The sequence below is a fragment of the Rhinatrema bivittatum genome, chromosome 3, assembly GCF_901001135.1.
Source record: "Rhinatrema bivittatum chromosome 3, aRhiBiv1.1, whole genome shotgun sequence".
NCBI classification, from domain to species: Eukaryota; Metazoa; Chordata; class Amphibia; order Gymnophiona; family Rhinatrematidae; genus Rhinatrema; species Rhinatrema bivittatum.
In genome coordinates, this window is record NC_042617.1 from 253,314,146 (window position 1) to 253,331,137 (window position 16,992).

Consider the following 16,992-nt stretch of genomic DNA (forward strand, 5'->3'; position numbering starts at 1 on the left):
TTTGCTTTGCTTTGCAAAGAGTATTAACAACCATTCTCTTTGTTTCCCCGCTATGAATTTCCCTTTATGTTTACCCTTGCCCTTCTGAGGTGAGTCAGCATTTTCGGATGCTGTATACCCGATAATTTTCCTTTGCCCAAATTCCTGAGAGAGTTCCCATTCCGAAACGGCTGCTGTTCTCTGGCGCCTCACTCCTTCCCCCTCAGAGGATAATTCTCAAAAGGGATGTCTGCAAGTAAAGTCGTGCTTTACCCACAGAATGGGCCTTTGCGAAGCAGTGTGACTGATACATGTGTAAAATTTCATGCACGTGCACTGAATTTGTGTACTTTAAAGCGCAGAGGGGAGAGACGGAATCTGGGCAGGGTTGGAACTTCTATGCTTGCTTTTTGATTTTAACAAGTATGTGTGTAAATTCTCTTGGCAAAACTACTTGCATCAAATAGCAGATGTAATTCTGTCTGTATGGTTTGGCCAGGGTCATTTTCAAAGCGGATATATATGTGCGTACGTCCGCTTTGAAAACAGTGTAACTGATGTGCATGTTTGAGTGACTAACGTATGCACAATGTTGCAGAATTACCCCCTTAATGACAGATATCCTCTTGGGAAGAACTCTGGCTGAGACATTTAAACAGTTAATCATTTGAAGAGAATATGGCTGATCTTGCCATTGTGTTAGCATGGAATGTTTTAGTGTATTGAGCTAGGTTGCCTGCTAATGGTTCAGTAGCTCCTTACTTGGTCGGTGCATGATTCCAGCACATTCAGGCCGATACAATAAAGCCATGCGGAAAACTGGCGCTCAGTGTTGTGCGCCTGCTTTCCTAGCACGCACCCAGCTACCTCTCCTGATAGCTAAAACATTCCATGCTAACACAATGGCAAGATCAGCCATATTCTCTTCAAATGATTAACTGTTTAAATGTCTCAGTCAGAGCTCTTCCCAAGAGGATATCTGTCATTAAGGAGGTAATTCTGCAACATTGTGCATAAGTTAGTCACTCAAACATGCACATCAGTTACACTGTTTTCAAAGCGGACGTACGCACATACATCCTCTTTGAAAATTACCCTGGCCAAACCATACAGACAGAATTACATCTGCTATTTGATGCAAGTAGTTTTGCCAAGAGAATTTACACACATACTTGTTAAAATCAAAGAGCAAGCATAGAAGTTCCAACCCTGCCCAGATTCCGTCTCTCCCCTCTGCACTTAAAAGTACACAAATTCAGTGCACGTGCATGAAATTTTACACATGTATCATTCAGTCACACTGCTTCGTAAAGGCCCATTCTGTGGGTAAAGCACGACTTTGCTTGCAGACATCCTTCCTCTGAGGGGGAAGGAGTGAGGCGCCTCTCCTGGTAGCTGGGTGCATGCTAGGAAAGCGGGCGCTCAACACTGAGAGCCAGTTTTCCGCATGGCTTTATGAGGGGTATCGCTGCCAAGAGGGCAATAGGGACAAATGTGCATCCCTAGTGCCTCCTTGGCAGCGGGTGCCCAGGAGAGTTGGCAGTGAGGGGTTAGGAAAACGGACGCTCAATTTTACGAGCGTCCGTTTTCCTAACCTTTACACAGCCACGGGTTAGGAAAAGGAACGCTCTTTAATTGAGCGTTCCTTTTCCTAATCTGGCCGCTGGCACACTTTTAATTTACATTTTTTTTTAATCTTTTGGTTCCTCCAACTTAATATCATGGCGGTATTAAGTCGGAGGATGTTCAGAAAAGTAGTATTTTCTGCTTTTCTGTACACTTTTTTGGGCTGCTGATAAATTAATGCCTGCTGTGGGCAGGCATTAGTTTCTGAGCATATAAATGTGCAGATCGGGCGCACATGTTTTTTTTTGTATCTGGGACGAATAGCTAATATCCTCATCAACATACATTTGCATGTGATGAGCACTATTAATTTCACGGGAGTTGGATGTGCGTTTTGGATGCGCTAATTCCCTTACAGTATAAGGGGTTGTGGATGCGCATCCAAAACGCACGTCCAACAGTGGGTTAAACAGCGCACTCAGCTGAGTGCGCTGTATTGTATCGGCTTGATTGTGACTAGTGCCCAAAATTAGTATTTGCTCGGCAATCTGCCTGATCAGGTGTGCCACAGAAAAGTCACCACCGCCTGATGGTCAAATCCAGGCCAGCACTTGGGTTCTGCTCTTAGCACCTCACTGTAACCAGGGGCTTCTCCGGTGGTACTTTCTGAGAACAAGTGCAATCATGCGTGTAGGTGCTTCCGAGCTACAACATGAGCCCTAGAGTGTGGTAATTAGTGGGCAGCATGCAGGGCATTGAATAGGTGGGGCCTGCTTCGTGTAGCACACACATTACACACAGGACCTCTTTCTAGCCTCTGTCCTGTCCCTGGGCTGAGTGAGATGGGAAGAGCGTACACTAACACTGGATGTGACTCACATGACTGCAGCAGCAGTGAAGGAGCTGTGGCAGTTGCATGTATATTTATTTATTTATTTAGAAGCTTTTATATACCGATGAACGTTGGGAACATCTCAGTTTACATTAAACAAAAAAATGTATCTAAACATGCTTTACAAGAAACAAGGAACAATGAACAATCACATAGTATTGATAAATAGAGAATAAAGGCGCTTAACATACAAGGGGGGAACCAACTACCATGTGGAGGAGTAATAAGAAATATACAAGGTACGTGGCCTCAATAAATAACTATTTACAGGTAGAATGTTTAGTTATATAGTTAATGAAATACTTTTTCTGCCTGTAATTAATTAAGAGGATAAGATGATTAAAGGGGGAGGGAGAGCTGTTATGAGAATGCTTGTCTGAAGAGGCAGGTTTTCAGATTCTGCTTAAATTATTTTGGGCATTGTGATGATTCATGTGTATCTTCATGCCCCTTCTTCCTTTGTTTTAAAATTTGGAAGCGAGACTGGTGGGTCTTCCATTGCTTTCCTATATCTTCTTTTGACCATATGGTTCCTCTTCATAGCGGCACTACCTGTTCCGTGGAGGCTGGCGTGCCATGCAATTTTTTTTTTTAATGTAGGTGTGCCTTAGGTGTGAAAAGGTTGGGAGTCCCTGCCCAAAATGGCCTTTTAATATAACTTTATTTTTTTATCGGGAAGTTTAAATCTCTCAAACAACTGAGTCCATGCAGTTTCTACATATTACATTTCTCAATCTGCAGGAGCTTGGGTTTCAACCCATAACGCTTAGCAGAGTCCTCTCTTAAACAGCCAGAACTAAGGCATGCAGTATGTTAATGTCCTTGTGAACCCTTTTCCTCAAACAGGCGTGGTTTTACATGTGCTTCGAATCACTCTGTAGTTGTTGTTATTGAAATAACATCGAGAGGGCAATTTCCAAAAGCATTTTTCCAGGAAAAATGAACTGACTGAAAACTACCCTCCTGAAGTATGCATGGGTGCCACAGTCTGCATACTTTAAACATTAGGGGATGGGGGTGGGGAAAAGAGGTGTTCTGAGGGGATCAGAAGAAGAAACCAGTGAGCGTGCATTCAATTTTCCAATGCACGTGCGCTGTTTTGCCTGCCTCTCTCCCTTCTCCTCCCTGCTGCTCACCCAGATAGCAAATGCAGAGTACACGGACTCTTTTAGAATGTGTACTTTTACACTTCCTCATTTTTGAAGAGAAATGGTAGCTTCTTTTTGGAAATTTCTGTAAAGTACATGTGTTAAGAGTGCCCACATAATTTGCAGCTGGGCGGGGCCATTCAGAAATGGCCCCTCCCCCCCAGATTATTGTATCCAATGCTGGTAATCACATCTCCAAAACGAATGTAGCGGAAGTAGAGGCAGTCTGGAGGAGGGATACCTAAATGGTATGTATCATGAGCCCTATGATATGAGGGAAAAGAAGGAAGATGGGAGTAGAGGCATTCAAATACAGCAAGGGTATAAATGAAGCCAAAGTGAGCATTTTTCAGTGGAAAAATATTCTAAAAGCTGGAGAGACGTAGACCTTGGAGTAACCCAAGAAGGAGAAATTTCTTCACGGAAGGGTTAGTAGATGTATGAAACAGCCTCCCAGTGGAGGTTGAGGGAAGGGCAGTAAAAGTGGTAACTGAGCTCAGGGAATTATGGGACAAGCACAGAGACTGAGCAGAGACACGGAAGCAAGGACAAAGCCAGAGAGCAGGTAAAGGAGATTAGATAGAGGAGCTAGGACTTGCAGTCCCTATATTCCGTCGTGCTCTGTGTTTCCACTTTGCAGTTAGACATGAGAGACAAAACTTCCACATACCAGTTCTAATCCTTTGTCTTTCGAAACATATTCTGTTTTGTGTTAGCTTTAAGTGTTTTTGGTTTTTTTTTGTTACTTGTCTCCCCTTTACAGGATTTATTATTGAAAGTAAAAGAAGCAGAGGAAGCGCAGAGCACTTTACAAGCTGAATGTGACCAGTACAGGAGCATTCTTGCTGAAACGGTGCGCTCACTGGGGATTTGCATGTTACTGACCAGATTTTGCTGAAGCTAATCTCTTGTCGGGCAAATGTCTAATGGACCACAGTTTTTTTAATGGAAATATTGCCTAGTATAAGAACCCCTGGACTGTCCAAAATGTATCCTTTTGATATTATGCTTTATTCTGTATTTTGTGTTCTCCTATCTGTTTAGCATTTCTTAAACGCACTTGTCACATTTCCTATATGAAAAATATAACCTGTTTTTATGTGAAGCTCAAAGCAGCAGTTGCATACATGTCCATTTTTTTTTCAGTGTCCTGACTGTGGCTGTAGCACAATTGAATTACTTTTAACCACTGGCCAGTCAGGCAACTATTTCCTAACACTTAAAATATCTCTTAGAAGCAAAGAGGATAATTTTCAAATGATTTTATCTGGGCAGCAAAGGGTAGATTTTAAAAGGTTGCGCGTGGGTGTACATGTGCGTGCACTACCCGGCGCATGCACATGTACACCCACGCACATATACACCCAAGTGCACATGTACACCTGGGGTCGGCGCACACAAGGGGGTGCACAATTGTGCACCTTGCACACGCCGAGCTGCACTGCCTTCCCCCGTTCCCTTCCTCCTAGCCTGACCTTCCCACCCCTTCCCTTAACCTTTCCCCCCTAGCCCTACTCTAACCCCCCCTCCGCCCTCTATCTTACCTTCTGAGCCTGCCTCCGGGCAGGCGCAAGTTGCATGCACCAGCATCCTGCCGGCACATGATCCTCCGACACAGCGGCAATGGCCTCTGGCCCCGCCCATGCCCCTCCCCCCTTCCCCTTTAGTAAAGTCCCGGGACTTAGACGCGTCCTGGGGCTTTACGTGCGTCGCTGGACCTTTCTAAAATAGGCCCGGTGCGTGTTACCCCCCCTACGCGCGTAAATCCTCTGGATTTAAACGTGTAGGGCTTTTAAAATCTGGCCCAAAATGCTTACCTTTTATTCGATATTTCAGTGCCAAAACATGATTGCTTCCTTGTCCACTTTACAGAATGTGCGTAGGACTGCTGCTCTATGATGGAAGTTTGAAACTCCTTGCATCTAGATCTAGTTCTCCCTTCAAACACTGCTTTGTGTTTTGGACTTTAGGAAGGAATGCTGAAAGACCTTCAGAAGAGCGTAGAGGAGGAAGAACAGGTCTGGAAAGCTAAATTAACAGCCACAGAGGAAGACCTGCAGAAGGTACCGTAAAGATTATTGAGCTGTGGTTGTATAATTTGTGGTCCAAGGTGAGAATTTCATGAGTAAATCATCAACAGGGCAGTAGGCATGACACAAAGTATGAAATCTGAGAAAAGGTAAAATGTTATTTTACAGGTTACTGAGTGTTGAGCTACACTCAGCAGCATAAAAGATTCAATTAAATGATTTTAAGTATTTGATTTAACGCGTTTCGTAAAAGAACCAGAATACAATCAAGAACAATGCTGCTCTTCAAGAACAGTTTCCATGGTACAGCAATGTTATCTTATCAGTCGAAACCTTCCTTTACAAATACTGAACATATCACCCACAAATTTCCACTGCAGAGGCCTTTCTTCTTGCAGTCAAACTCTTCACATTACTGCAACTAATTTAACATCCTCAGGTTGACCATGGCCCACCCCCCCCCCAACTCCTCATTTTTGACAGGTATATTATAAGCCTCTCCCCCTCCCATATTTTGTTAAATGGCCTTGCTGGTATCCTGCATTTTTGGTATTCATTTCTACCGTTGCATCCCTGGTGGAGAGACCTGCTTGCAATACATCAGAATCATTCTACGTGCAGCTAACAGCGCCGCTGAATTTCTACATCTACGTGGAATTTCTTTTAGTTGGTCCAAAAAAAAAAAAAGTCACAACCTCTAAAGCATCCTGATCCTGCCATTAAAATCGAGAGCACTTTGATTATAAGTGAATTTGCTGTTTAGGCTCTTGCAGAATGTTTTAGAGCAGTGATGGCAAACTCCAGTCCTTGAGTACCACAAACAAGCCAGGTTTTTAGGATATCTACAATGAATATGTATGAGAAAGATTTGCATACAATGGAAGCAGTGCATGCAAATATATCTCATGCACATTCATTGTGGATATTCTTAAAACCTGGTCTGTTTGTGGTATTCGAGGACTGGAGTTCACCTTCACTGTTATAGAGGGTGATTTCCAGACTGGCCTCATCAGTGCAAAGTCTGTGGCTATCTTTTCCCTGCGGTCTTTGCACTAACTTCCAAAGCGAAGGTATGCACATAGTTCCAAACCTCAATCCCACCCCCACCCCTAGCTATTCCTCTTTCAATCAGGCCAATACAGTACAGTGCGCTCCAACGGAGTGCACTGTTAACCTGCCCTTGGACGCACGTTTTCCCTTACCCCTTATTCAGTAAGGGGTGGAAAACGCGCATCCAACCCGCAGCACCTAATAGCGCCCTCAACATGCAAATGCATGTTGATGGCCCTATTAGGTATGCCTGCGTGATACAGAAAGTAAAATGTGCAGCCAAGCCGCACATTTTACTTTAAGAAATTAGCGCCTACCCAAAGGTAGGCGCTAGTTTCTGCCGGCACCGGGAAAGTGCACAGAAAAGCAGTAAAAACTGCTTTTCTGTGCACCCTCCGACTTAATATCATGGCGATATTAAGTCGGAGGTCCCGAAGAGTAAAAAAAGTAAAAGAAAAATTTTTTTTAAATGGGCCGACAGCTGTTCGGCCGAAAACCGGACGCTCAATTTTGCCGGCGTCCGGTTTCTGAGCCCGTGGCTGTCAGCAGGCTCGAGAACCGACGCCGGCAAAATTGAGCATCTGCTGTCAAACCCGCTGACAGCCCCTGCTCCGGGTCAAAAGGAGGCACTAGGGACACGCTAGTATCCCTAGCGCCTCCTTTTGCCCGTTTCTACCGCACCACCTAATTTAAATACAGAATTGCGCGCACAGACGAGTGGCCTGTGCGCGTGCCGGGAGAGTGGGCGTTCATCCACTCTCCCGCGGACTTTACTGAATCGGCCCGATTGTAAGTAAATTTCACACATAGAGGCCCTATGATTGCAAGATACCCACATATACTACAAGCATTTTTTAGAGTCAATTTTTGCAGATAAAGCACTGTTTTACTTGTAGAAATGGATGTTAAAATTACTCTTCTTGTGTCTAGCTGAGAAAAAAGCAGCATGCGCCATATGCTTATTTATGGAAGGTTTTCTCTTGCATTGCTTATTTTTGTAGTCCAACATGGAGGTGACATCTCTGGAAGAAACAGTGGAGAAGTTAAAGTTGGATCTCCAAACCACAGAACAGGCATGTCTGATTAAACTTTTGGCATACAGAATTATTTAATATACTGATAATTAAAACTATTTGCTCTGTTCATTTTTTTGAGGACAAGCTTTGTTGTGAATAACTTTCAGTCACACAATCAAATTTTTTCCTGTTTTTAGTTGAAGGAATGCATTTCCCTCATGGAGGCCCAACTGGAAACTCAGATGAATTCAGCTAGTTCAGAATGCCAGAATTACTCCAAAGAGGTTGAAATTGTAAGTGTGTTCTGCACGTTGCGTTAGCAGATCTGTTATGCATCCAGTACAAAAGGATTGTACAAAAGCTGGTTGAATAGTTTTATTTAATAAAAACCAAACAGTTGCAAAGTACATGCTAGCATTGCACAGAGGAATGTTTCCCTTGCTCAGCCCAACTACACCTTCCCCCCCCAACACCCCCTGCTCTTTTTACCTAAAAATGCCACAGAGTCACCAGGCATGGGCAGCACAGATTGCAGTGATGGTGGCAGGGATCCCCACCCTGCCATGCCACAGTCCTGCTCCGCTGCAGTGTTGGCAGATATGAAGAGCAGCAGCAGCGGCAGCATGGACTGCTGCTTCACCTTCCTGGTGCTGTACTTCCACAGGACCAGCTCCAGGAAGAGCACTGATGAACACCCATTGGCTCTTGCGAGGTACTGCGCTGGGCAGATCTGAGAAGTGGCAGTGCTGGCACATGCAGCCACTGCTCCTCCTGGGCCCCCCGTGCTGCTGTGGAGCCAGCAGAGATGAAGAGCACCAGCAGCATGGGGAATCTGATGCTGCCGTTCCCCCTGCTTTATATAAGGCGTGTGGGACTGCTTGACTAAAGCTGCATGGCCGTGCACACAAGCCAGAGACCAGACTGACATGTGTACACCGTCAGTCAGACGGATGTACCCTCCACAATAGGTGTTCTTGCTCTAGCGAAGCATGCCTATAAAACTAAAGCTGGTTATTTCCTTTACCTGTTTTATATGGACTTATTTCAGGATTAGTGATGAATAAACCTATCCTTGATAAACAAAGAAGTCTATTGGAGCTTTAGACGTGCTTAATGTCCCAGGAGGTTACCTATGACTTCTGTTAGGAGCTCAGTTCACTTGTCTGGTGAATAATTTGACTTTTTTTTATTTTACATTTTTAGAACTATACAACAAGGTGTTTTACAAACTTTCTTGCATTTATCACCTTTTCTAAGGGCTAATGGAAAACCTTTATTTAGTTATATGGTTGTGATATGTCTAAGAATATGGTCATGGAGTTTATTTAAGAGGAAATGCTAATTCAGCCAGTCAGATTGGCTGATTTGAACTTTTATAGCAAATAAACTCCTAACTTATGGATGTAGATGGTGGCAGAAAAAGTTGGAATTGGCACGTGTGCTTCCAATTATATTCAGCAAGAGTATTTTAATTTTCATTGCAGCTGGAGCTGCTAAGATATTCTACATGCTGTAAGCTCTAATCAGACTGAAAATTATAATGCAGACAGAATGATGAGGCACAGTACTTTGAACTCATATTGTCAGAAAGAATGTTCTGATGAAGGGTAAGCCATCAAACCACAGACATAGTGATTTCAATGTAGTGGCGCAAGATTGTTTAGTTTAGGAACTGGTTCTTGCTGAAATGGCACTTGATAACAAACAGCAGTATTCTTTGTACACACTGGAAGCTGTAATAGGGTAATTTTCAAGAGTGTGCACAAGTCAGTGCGCTAAGTTAAGGCTGCATTTTATAAACTGTGTGGCAGCAATCACAGTTTATAAAATGCAGCACGTTTCCGCCCTGAAACCACATGCGTATGTGTCAGTACACACCTTTTTTTAATGCACAGATTTGCATAGTTTGTGCACCAGTGTTATAAAAATGTGCATAGTGAGGTCAATATTCAATAGCCATTTAGATGGGTAGCTCACAAGTTAGGTATACACATTGGGTGATGTTTATCCACCCTCTCAACAATATCGTAATGTACACATATACATGTAAGAGAGGTTACAAAGCTTTATTAACAATACTATATCCAAATCACATAAAATGTGTCATGTTACTCAACACTCATACATTCATACACATTCACTCATTAAAATCGAATTAACAGTAATGGGACAGGCACAAATAATATTTTGTAGCACAATGACACACATGTATCTATAACACTGGGCAACAATGAAAGTGTTACTGACCTAAAAAGGTCCTACTCTGTAGTATCTTGATGTGCTGAACACGAATATGACCATGAAAAGTTTTTATTGGCTCTCATTTTGAAGATATTTAATATAATTCACTTTCTATGTTTAGTCATGTAAATTTATCCAGGACTGTAAATAAGCCTAGAATGATGTAATATTGCATCATATTGCATAATACCATCATGCACACATCATCCAGCGTTTATTACATCATTTTCTGATGCAATGCAGTTCTACTGCCATGCTGCTGCAGAGTAAGCTGACGTCAGCAGTGTATTATATGAAGCCCAGTCAGAAAGGGTGAGCATTTGAAATATTCATGCTGGCTGACTACTGCTGGACACTCCGCAGAGATGCTCCCAAACAGGTGTACAAGAGACAAGCAAAGAAATCTAAGACGTAGTCTATGACTTCATTTTTCAAACGGTATTAACCGTAGGTCTCCTACTACTGGCATACAATTCAAGATGTAATTATATTATTGCATATTACAAAAAAACTAGAGCCAATTTTGCATTTTCACGGTCACATTAGCACATGGAAATTTATAAGAATTGACTAATTTCATTTCCGTAACATGACTTTTGTGAAAATTTGTTGCCCAGTGTAATCCCTGTGGCATTATACGCCACTTACAACCCTTAAAGTGACAAACCTTTTTGTTATGCAAGAAAAAATGCCTTTTGTTATGTAAGAAAAAATGCCTTTTAATTGATAGCTATATATTGTCACTTCTTTGAAAATCGACCCCTAAATATAAAATTATCTAGCAAAGAATAACCGGCTAACTTTAAAGATAACAGGGTCCATATTCAGTAGGATGTTAGTGGACAAGTTATCCGGCTATAGTTAGCCGGATAACGTCTCCCATATCTTCAGTAGGAGAAACAGCCTGCTGAATATAGCAGCCTAAGGTTTTCCGGCTAAATACCTTTTAAATCTGAATCCGGGCGAGGGACCCTCTCCTCCACTCCCAGCACCAGGGGGGACTGGGGAGGGTTGGAGGGATGGGGGTTAGACACTCCTGTGAGTGGGTGAGGGGGGGGGGGAGGAGGAAGGAAGGTAACCTGAGTCTCATAAATGGAAAATTGGGACCGGGGCCGGTGTACAATGCCAGCCCTATCCTAAGTTTTAACAAAGGTTTGGCGGGCGGGGGAGGGGGGAGGTGGTGATTATGGCCTGTGAAGACCTTTGTATTAAGCTTTGGGATGGGAGGGAGAGAAGTAGCCCTTTGAATCCTTGGTTTTGATAATAACAATGCTACTTAGCCGGTTAAGTAGCGTATTATCCGCCAGACAAGTCCAGATAACTTTAGTCCTGCTCTGAAGCAGGTCTAAAGTTATCCAGTTAACTAAGGGGGTCATTTATCAAAGTGCTATATGGCGTTTTCACATGTGTTTAGGCGTTTTCGCATGAAAAAAAGCCTTTAACGCATCCGAAAACTCCATAACGCATAGTGCGGTGCAAATTAGAAAAAGGGGAGGAGTTTGGGGCAGGATTTGTGGCCAAGTGGGCTGGTTTCATAATTTGCGAAGCCATAACGCACAGCTTAACGCACAAGGGCTGCATCCCAATTTCATTTAATTGATTTTGATTTATATTTGAGCTTGCAGGGACTTCAAAGCAGATTACATTCAGGTATTTATGCGCACAGCCCCCATGTAACTCTTGGAAAATAGATCCCCAACAGTGATAGAAAAGTAAAAATACAGCAGGAAAATGTATTTACTTATTTATTTTATTTAGACATTTTGGGCCAGATTTTAAAATCTACGACCGATTTTATAACATGCGCGTGCAGCCGCGTGCGTGTTATAAAATCCACGGTTGGCGCATGCAAGGGGGTGCACAATTGTGCAACTTGTGCTGCGCCGAGCCGCGCAGCCTTCCTCCGTTCCCTCCGTTCCCTCCGCCCCCCCACCTTCCCCTCCCTTCCCCTCCCTAACCTGCCCTCCAGCCCTACTTAAACCCCCCCCTTACTTTTAATTTTTAAGTTGGGCATGCCTCCGGACAGGCGTAGGTTGCGCGCGCCGGCGACGGCTGGCCCGCGATCCCGGGCACAGTGGCATATGGTTACAATTTGTTCCAAATCAGCAATGGACCATCGTAAGCTGCTTCCACCCAGAATATATAGTTTAGCAATAAAAATTAATGAAATAGTCATGGGATGCCCTGAGAATACTGAGCCGGCGCATACCTTGTCCCCTCCTCACCAGTAGCATAAAAACATAAGCAGCCATACTGGGTTACATCAAGCATTCATGAAGCCCAGCATTCTGTTTCCAACAGTGGCCAATACAGGTCAAGAGTATCTGGCAAGTACCCAAACATTAAATAGATCCCATGCTACTAATGCTGGTAATAAGCAGTGGCTATTCCCTAAATCAATTTGATGAATAGCAGTTTATAGACTTCTCTTTCAGGAACTTGTCCAAACCTTTTTTAAACACAGCTACACTAATTGCCCTAATCACATCCTCTGGCAATGAATTCCAGCATTTAAATGTGCGATGAGTGAAAACGAATTTCACCCATTCAAGTCCTTTCATAATTTTATAGACCTCGGTCATATCCCTCCTCAGCTATCTTTTCTCCAAGCTGACCTCTTCAGCCTTTCCTCATAGGGTACCTGTTCCATCCCCTTTATCATTTTGGTCACCCTTCTCTGAACCTTTTCCAGTGCAACTATATCTTTTCTGAGATGCAGCGACCAGAACTGCACACAGTATTCAAGGTGCAGTCTCACCATGGAGCGATACAGAGGCATTATGACATTTTCTGTTTTATTCACCATTCCCTTCCTAATAATTCCTAACATTCTGTTTGATTTTTTGACTGCCACAGCACACTGAGCCGACGATTTCAATGCATTATCCACTATGATGCCTAAATATTTTTCCTGGGAGGTAACTATAATATGGAACCTAACATCGTGTAGCTACAGTACATTGCACTTGTCCACATTAAATTTTATTTGCCATTTGGATACCCAATCATCCTGTCTCACAAGGTCCTCCAGCAATTTATTACAATCTGCTTGTGATTTAACTATTCTTAATAATTTTATGTCATCTGAAAATCTAATCACCTCACTTGTTGTACCCCTTTCCAGATCATTTATATATATACTAGCCGTTAAGCCCGTAACAACGGGCTACATTTAAAAAAAATTTTTCGGTCCATTTCCTTCCCACTTCCTCCCCCATCTAGTCTCCCTACCCCCCTCCCCTCACCTCACTCTCTCCTCCCGCCCCCCACCTCACTCTCTCCTCCCTCCCCCCTCCCCTCCCCTCCCCCTCTCTCCCGCCCCCACCTCACTCTCCTCCTCCCTCCCCTCACTCCCCCCTCACTCTCTCCCCCCCTCCCCTCACTCCCTCCTCCTCCCCCACTCTCTCCTCCCCCACTCTCTCCTCCCCCACTCTCACCTCCCTCCCCCACCTCACTCTCACCTCCCCCACCTCTCCTCCCCTCACCTCCCTCCCTCCCCCACTCTCTCCTCCCTCCTCTCCCCCACTCTCTCCTTCCTCCCCTCACTCACTCCCCCTCTCTCAATCCCCTCCCCTTCAGCTCATCCAGCTCATTCAGTCAGGGCAGACAGGGGGGTGTCCCTCCATCATGCGCTGCCGCCGCTACTGCTCCTCCCTCCCTCGCGCGTGTCGCCGCCGCTGCTCCTGCTTCTTGTTGTTGTCGCCGCCGCGGCTACTACTCCTCCCGCTCCTGCTCGTCGCCGCTGTTCCTGCTCGTTGCTGCCACCGCTGCCGCTCCTGCTCCTAAGGAGCAGGCGCCATTTTTTTTTTCGGGCACGCTCCGCTCTGGCCGACGTGCTGCCTGTGCATGTGCGGTAGAGTTGCTCTCTACTGCGCATTTGCGGCACGTCGGTCAGTGCTCCCTTATCTAGTAGCTATATATATATATGCATGTTAAAAAGCACTGATGGAAGTACAGATCCCTGAGGCACTCATTTGTTTATCTTTTTCCATTGAGAAAACTTACTCTCTGTTTCCTGTCTTTTAACTATTTTACCATCCACTAAAAGACATTGCCTCCTGTCCCATGACTTCTTATTGTTTAATCTATTGTGGTTTCAGACCTCTCAGAACTTCCTGACCTTCGATCTGCTGCCAACTGGGAGGATCTGTTTCCATGTCAGTCATGCCATTAAAAGAATTCTGCAGCATTTTTTATATTAATTCTGATTTTAGTGCCGGTTTTTCCAATGGTTTTCTGCATCGGGGCTTTAGTGTGGGACTTGGCACTTTTTTAACCTAGCATAGATTTTTAACGCGGGTCTTAGTTGCATATCATTATGTTATTTCATCAAGTGGGGCCACTGGTTTTTACCTTGCGCAGTATCAAACTCTGATGTAAAAATAGCACCGGTTTTGACCCAGCTTTTATTAGATTAGCTCCTGGGACCCTCTACCAGGGCTGGTTTTCAGGATGTTCATAGTGAATATTAATGATCTATACTTATATTTATTTTGAGAGCCAGGAAAATTTGCATATTTTGGGGTAAACTTTAAAAATGTTTACATGCATAAAATTGGAGGGTATGCATGTAAGTAGCATGTGCGCTCGTAAGTAGTATTTTGCAAGAACTAAATATATGCATGTACAAGTGTACAAGCAATGACTCACATTACTGTGAAAGAAAAAAGTGGTGAAGGGGTTCGGATGTTTGCACACAAGTTGATATTTGTAAGCAGCATATACTCATACATTTCCAAACGTTTACACCTGCTAATTAAGTATGGTACGCTAATTAAGTCCAGACATTTTTATACTTGCTAATTAAGGGGTCAATTTTAAAAGCAGCGCATATGGACGCACTGATTTTATAAATGCGCGCATGGCCGGCCAGCTGCCGGTGCATGCTTCCCCAGGATAGCGTCTAATGGCGCTGTCCCGGCCTGCCCTCGCCCCGCTCTGCCCAGACCACACCTCCAGCCCACCCCTTTTAATTGGCCCGGCACGTCTGCGCGTAACGGGGGTTACGTGCATGGCCGGGCCCTTTGTAAAATGCACGCGGCACGCGCAGGGCCTGGCCACGCACATAACCCCCAATTTTTACGCGCGTGGGCCTTTTAAAATTGGCCCGTAAGTTACAGAAGTGAAATTACATTTGTCTTTTGACTGCAGGTTTTGGATGATAGATCAGGATTAAGGTGGGGGAGGGGTTTGGATAAATTGGTGAAGGTGTCAGCAAATTGGTGATTGCACATACATGCACAATTCAGTATTATTATAAGTGGAGTAAATGCAATCTTTGTAAAATGCATATCTCCACATATAACTCAGGATTGCTATTCATGCATGTAACAATTATTACACGCATAAAATATATGAGGGTAACCTTCAAACAACTCCTTGCAGCACCATATATGCAAGTATGTGATCGTGTGGAGATCTACAGTATTTTATAACCTGTGCGTATCAGGTACTTGCAGATTATAAAATGTGCATATTTCCTTATGTGCAAATATGTGCAATGCATTGAAAGTGCATACTTTTTCTACCTATTTTAAAACATGTGTGTATATTTAATGTGCGAAAAAAATTGTTCCTTACATAAAAACTTGTATATATACAAAAGTCAGTATATTTACAATATACACACATAGCTGAAATCACCAGTTTGCTGAAACTTCTACCAGTTCACCGAGTCCTTCTCCAGGTCATCAAGACCCTCCTAGTTCTTCACTTTGAAATCTTCCCAGACCACCTCCCCAACAACTAGTAAACAATAGATGAGTCTCATATCAATTGCGCAAAATAATTAGCAGGTGTGAAATTGCACAAATAAGTTGACAAATGTGTGCGGAAGTCTGTCATAAAATAGAAAGTTGCCTGCAAACTCTTGGCCTTGTCCCGGAATTGTCCTCAACTGCTCCCCTGTTTTCCGTGTAAATGTGCGCGCGAGACCAAAAATATGTGTATACGTTTGATATTCATAAATAGCATGTACATGAGTACACGTCACTTGCATGAGTATATGCTAATTTTATGAGCATAAATATTTTGAAAATTCACCCCCATGCGTGTGCTTTCATAAAAGAGAAAGTATACGTTTTCCTGTATTACAAATTTGCACATGTACTGAAACATACGCGCATAATTTCAGGAAGAGAACATGGTATTTTATAAACTGTGTGGCTTCTACCAGAAAGTTTATAAAATACTGTTGCAGCTTTCGACATGCTGATTTGTGCTCATATGTGCTGACCTATGCAGACTGATTACCCTCTTTTAGGTTTATCCACTCAAGTCAGCTTTTACATTAGATCCATATAAAAATAAGATGCTCTTCTAAAGAGCAGCTCTTTTGATTTTGAAAAACATTAGGTTATTTACCCTGTTATTATTATTTCAATTAGGGTCTTATGCAGTAAAACTCATGCAAAACCAATTTAAATAAGGGAACGCAAAAAAGTTTTAAGTGGCTTGTTAAAAAAAAACCATCTGATTGTGCACAGTAAAGTGTTCCTGCATAGCTTATTTTTAGCCTGCACAGAAGGGCACGCTAAACTTTATTGCATAAGGCCCCAAAATGTTTCATTTAAAATGGGAAAGAATTTGAAAGCTGGAGGTCTCTGCCTGCCTTTTTTACATTTCTGGTATGCCACCTACAGTGTGTACTTTGTGTTGCTATAAATCTGCTCAATATGTATATTTTGTCTTTTTTAAGTTGCGCCAGCTTTTATCAGAGTCACAGGAGCAGCTTAATGCAGCCCAAACTGAAGCACAGAAGCAAAGCAAAGAACTCGCATTGGTAATTTCCAGTTTACCTGTAATTTCTAAAACGCTTATTGTGTGTAAAATATAGATGCATTCCTGTTCTGTAGGAAACTTTTAACGACTTCTGGTTTTCTTTTTTAAAGATTGTGATTGTGCTGATAGTTTTCCCTGTATCCTGTAACATTATCAAAATAATCACCTACTTACAAAATACAGGTTTTAAAAGGCGGGTTAAATCTTATCCTGCCATATATTGTGCTAGATTTCAAAAATATACCTGGCAAGTAGTAGTATTTAATATAAAAGTAATTTTTTCAACTGTC

General features: G+C 43.1%; 1 protein-coding gene across 4 annotated transcripts in view; it reads left to right on the forward strand.

Moving 5' to 3' along the window:
- RRBP1 (ribosome binding protein 1) overlaps window positions 1-16,992 on the forward strand; it is a 263,651-nt gene that overhangs the window by 224,251 nt on the left and 22,408 nt on the right. For all 4 annotated transcript variants that reach the window (XM_029594481.1, XM_029594479.1, XM_029594480.1 and 1 more), the window contains exons 15-19: window positions 4,349-4,438; window positions 5,556-5,648; window positions 7,667-7,738; window positions 7,879-7,974; window positions 16,620-16,703. In XM_029594481.1, the coding sequence (XP_029450341.1) occupies window positions 4,349-4,438; window positions 5,556-5,648; window positions 7,667-7,738; window positions 7,879-7,974; window positions 16,620-16,703 (435 nt within the window). The remainder of the gene's footprint in view (window positions 1-4,348; window positions 4,439-5,555; window positions 5,649-7,666; window positions 7,739-7,878; window positions 7,975-16,619; window positions 16,704-16,992) is intronic.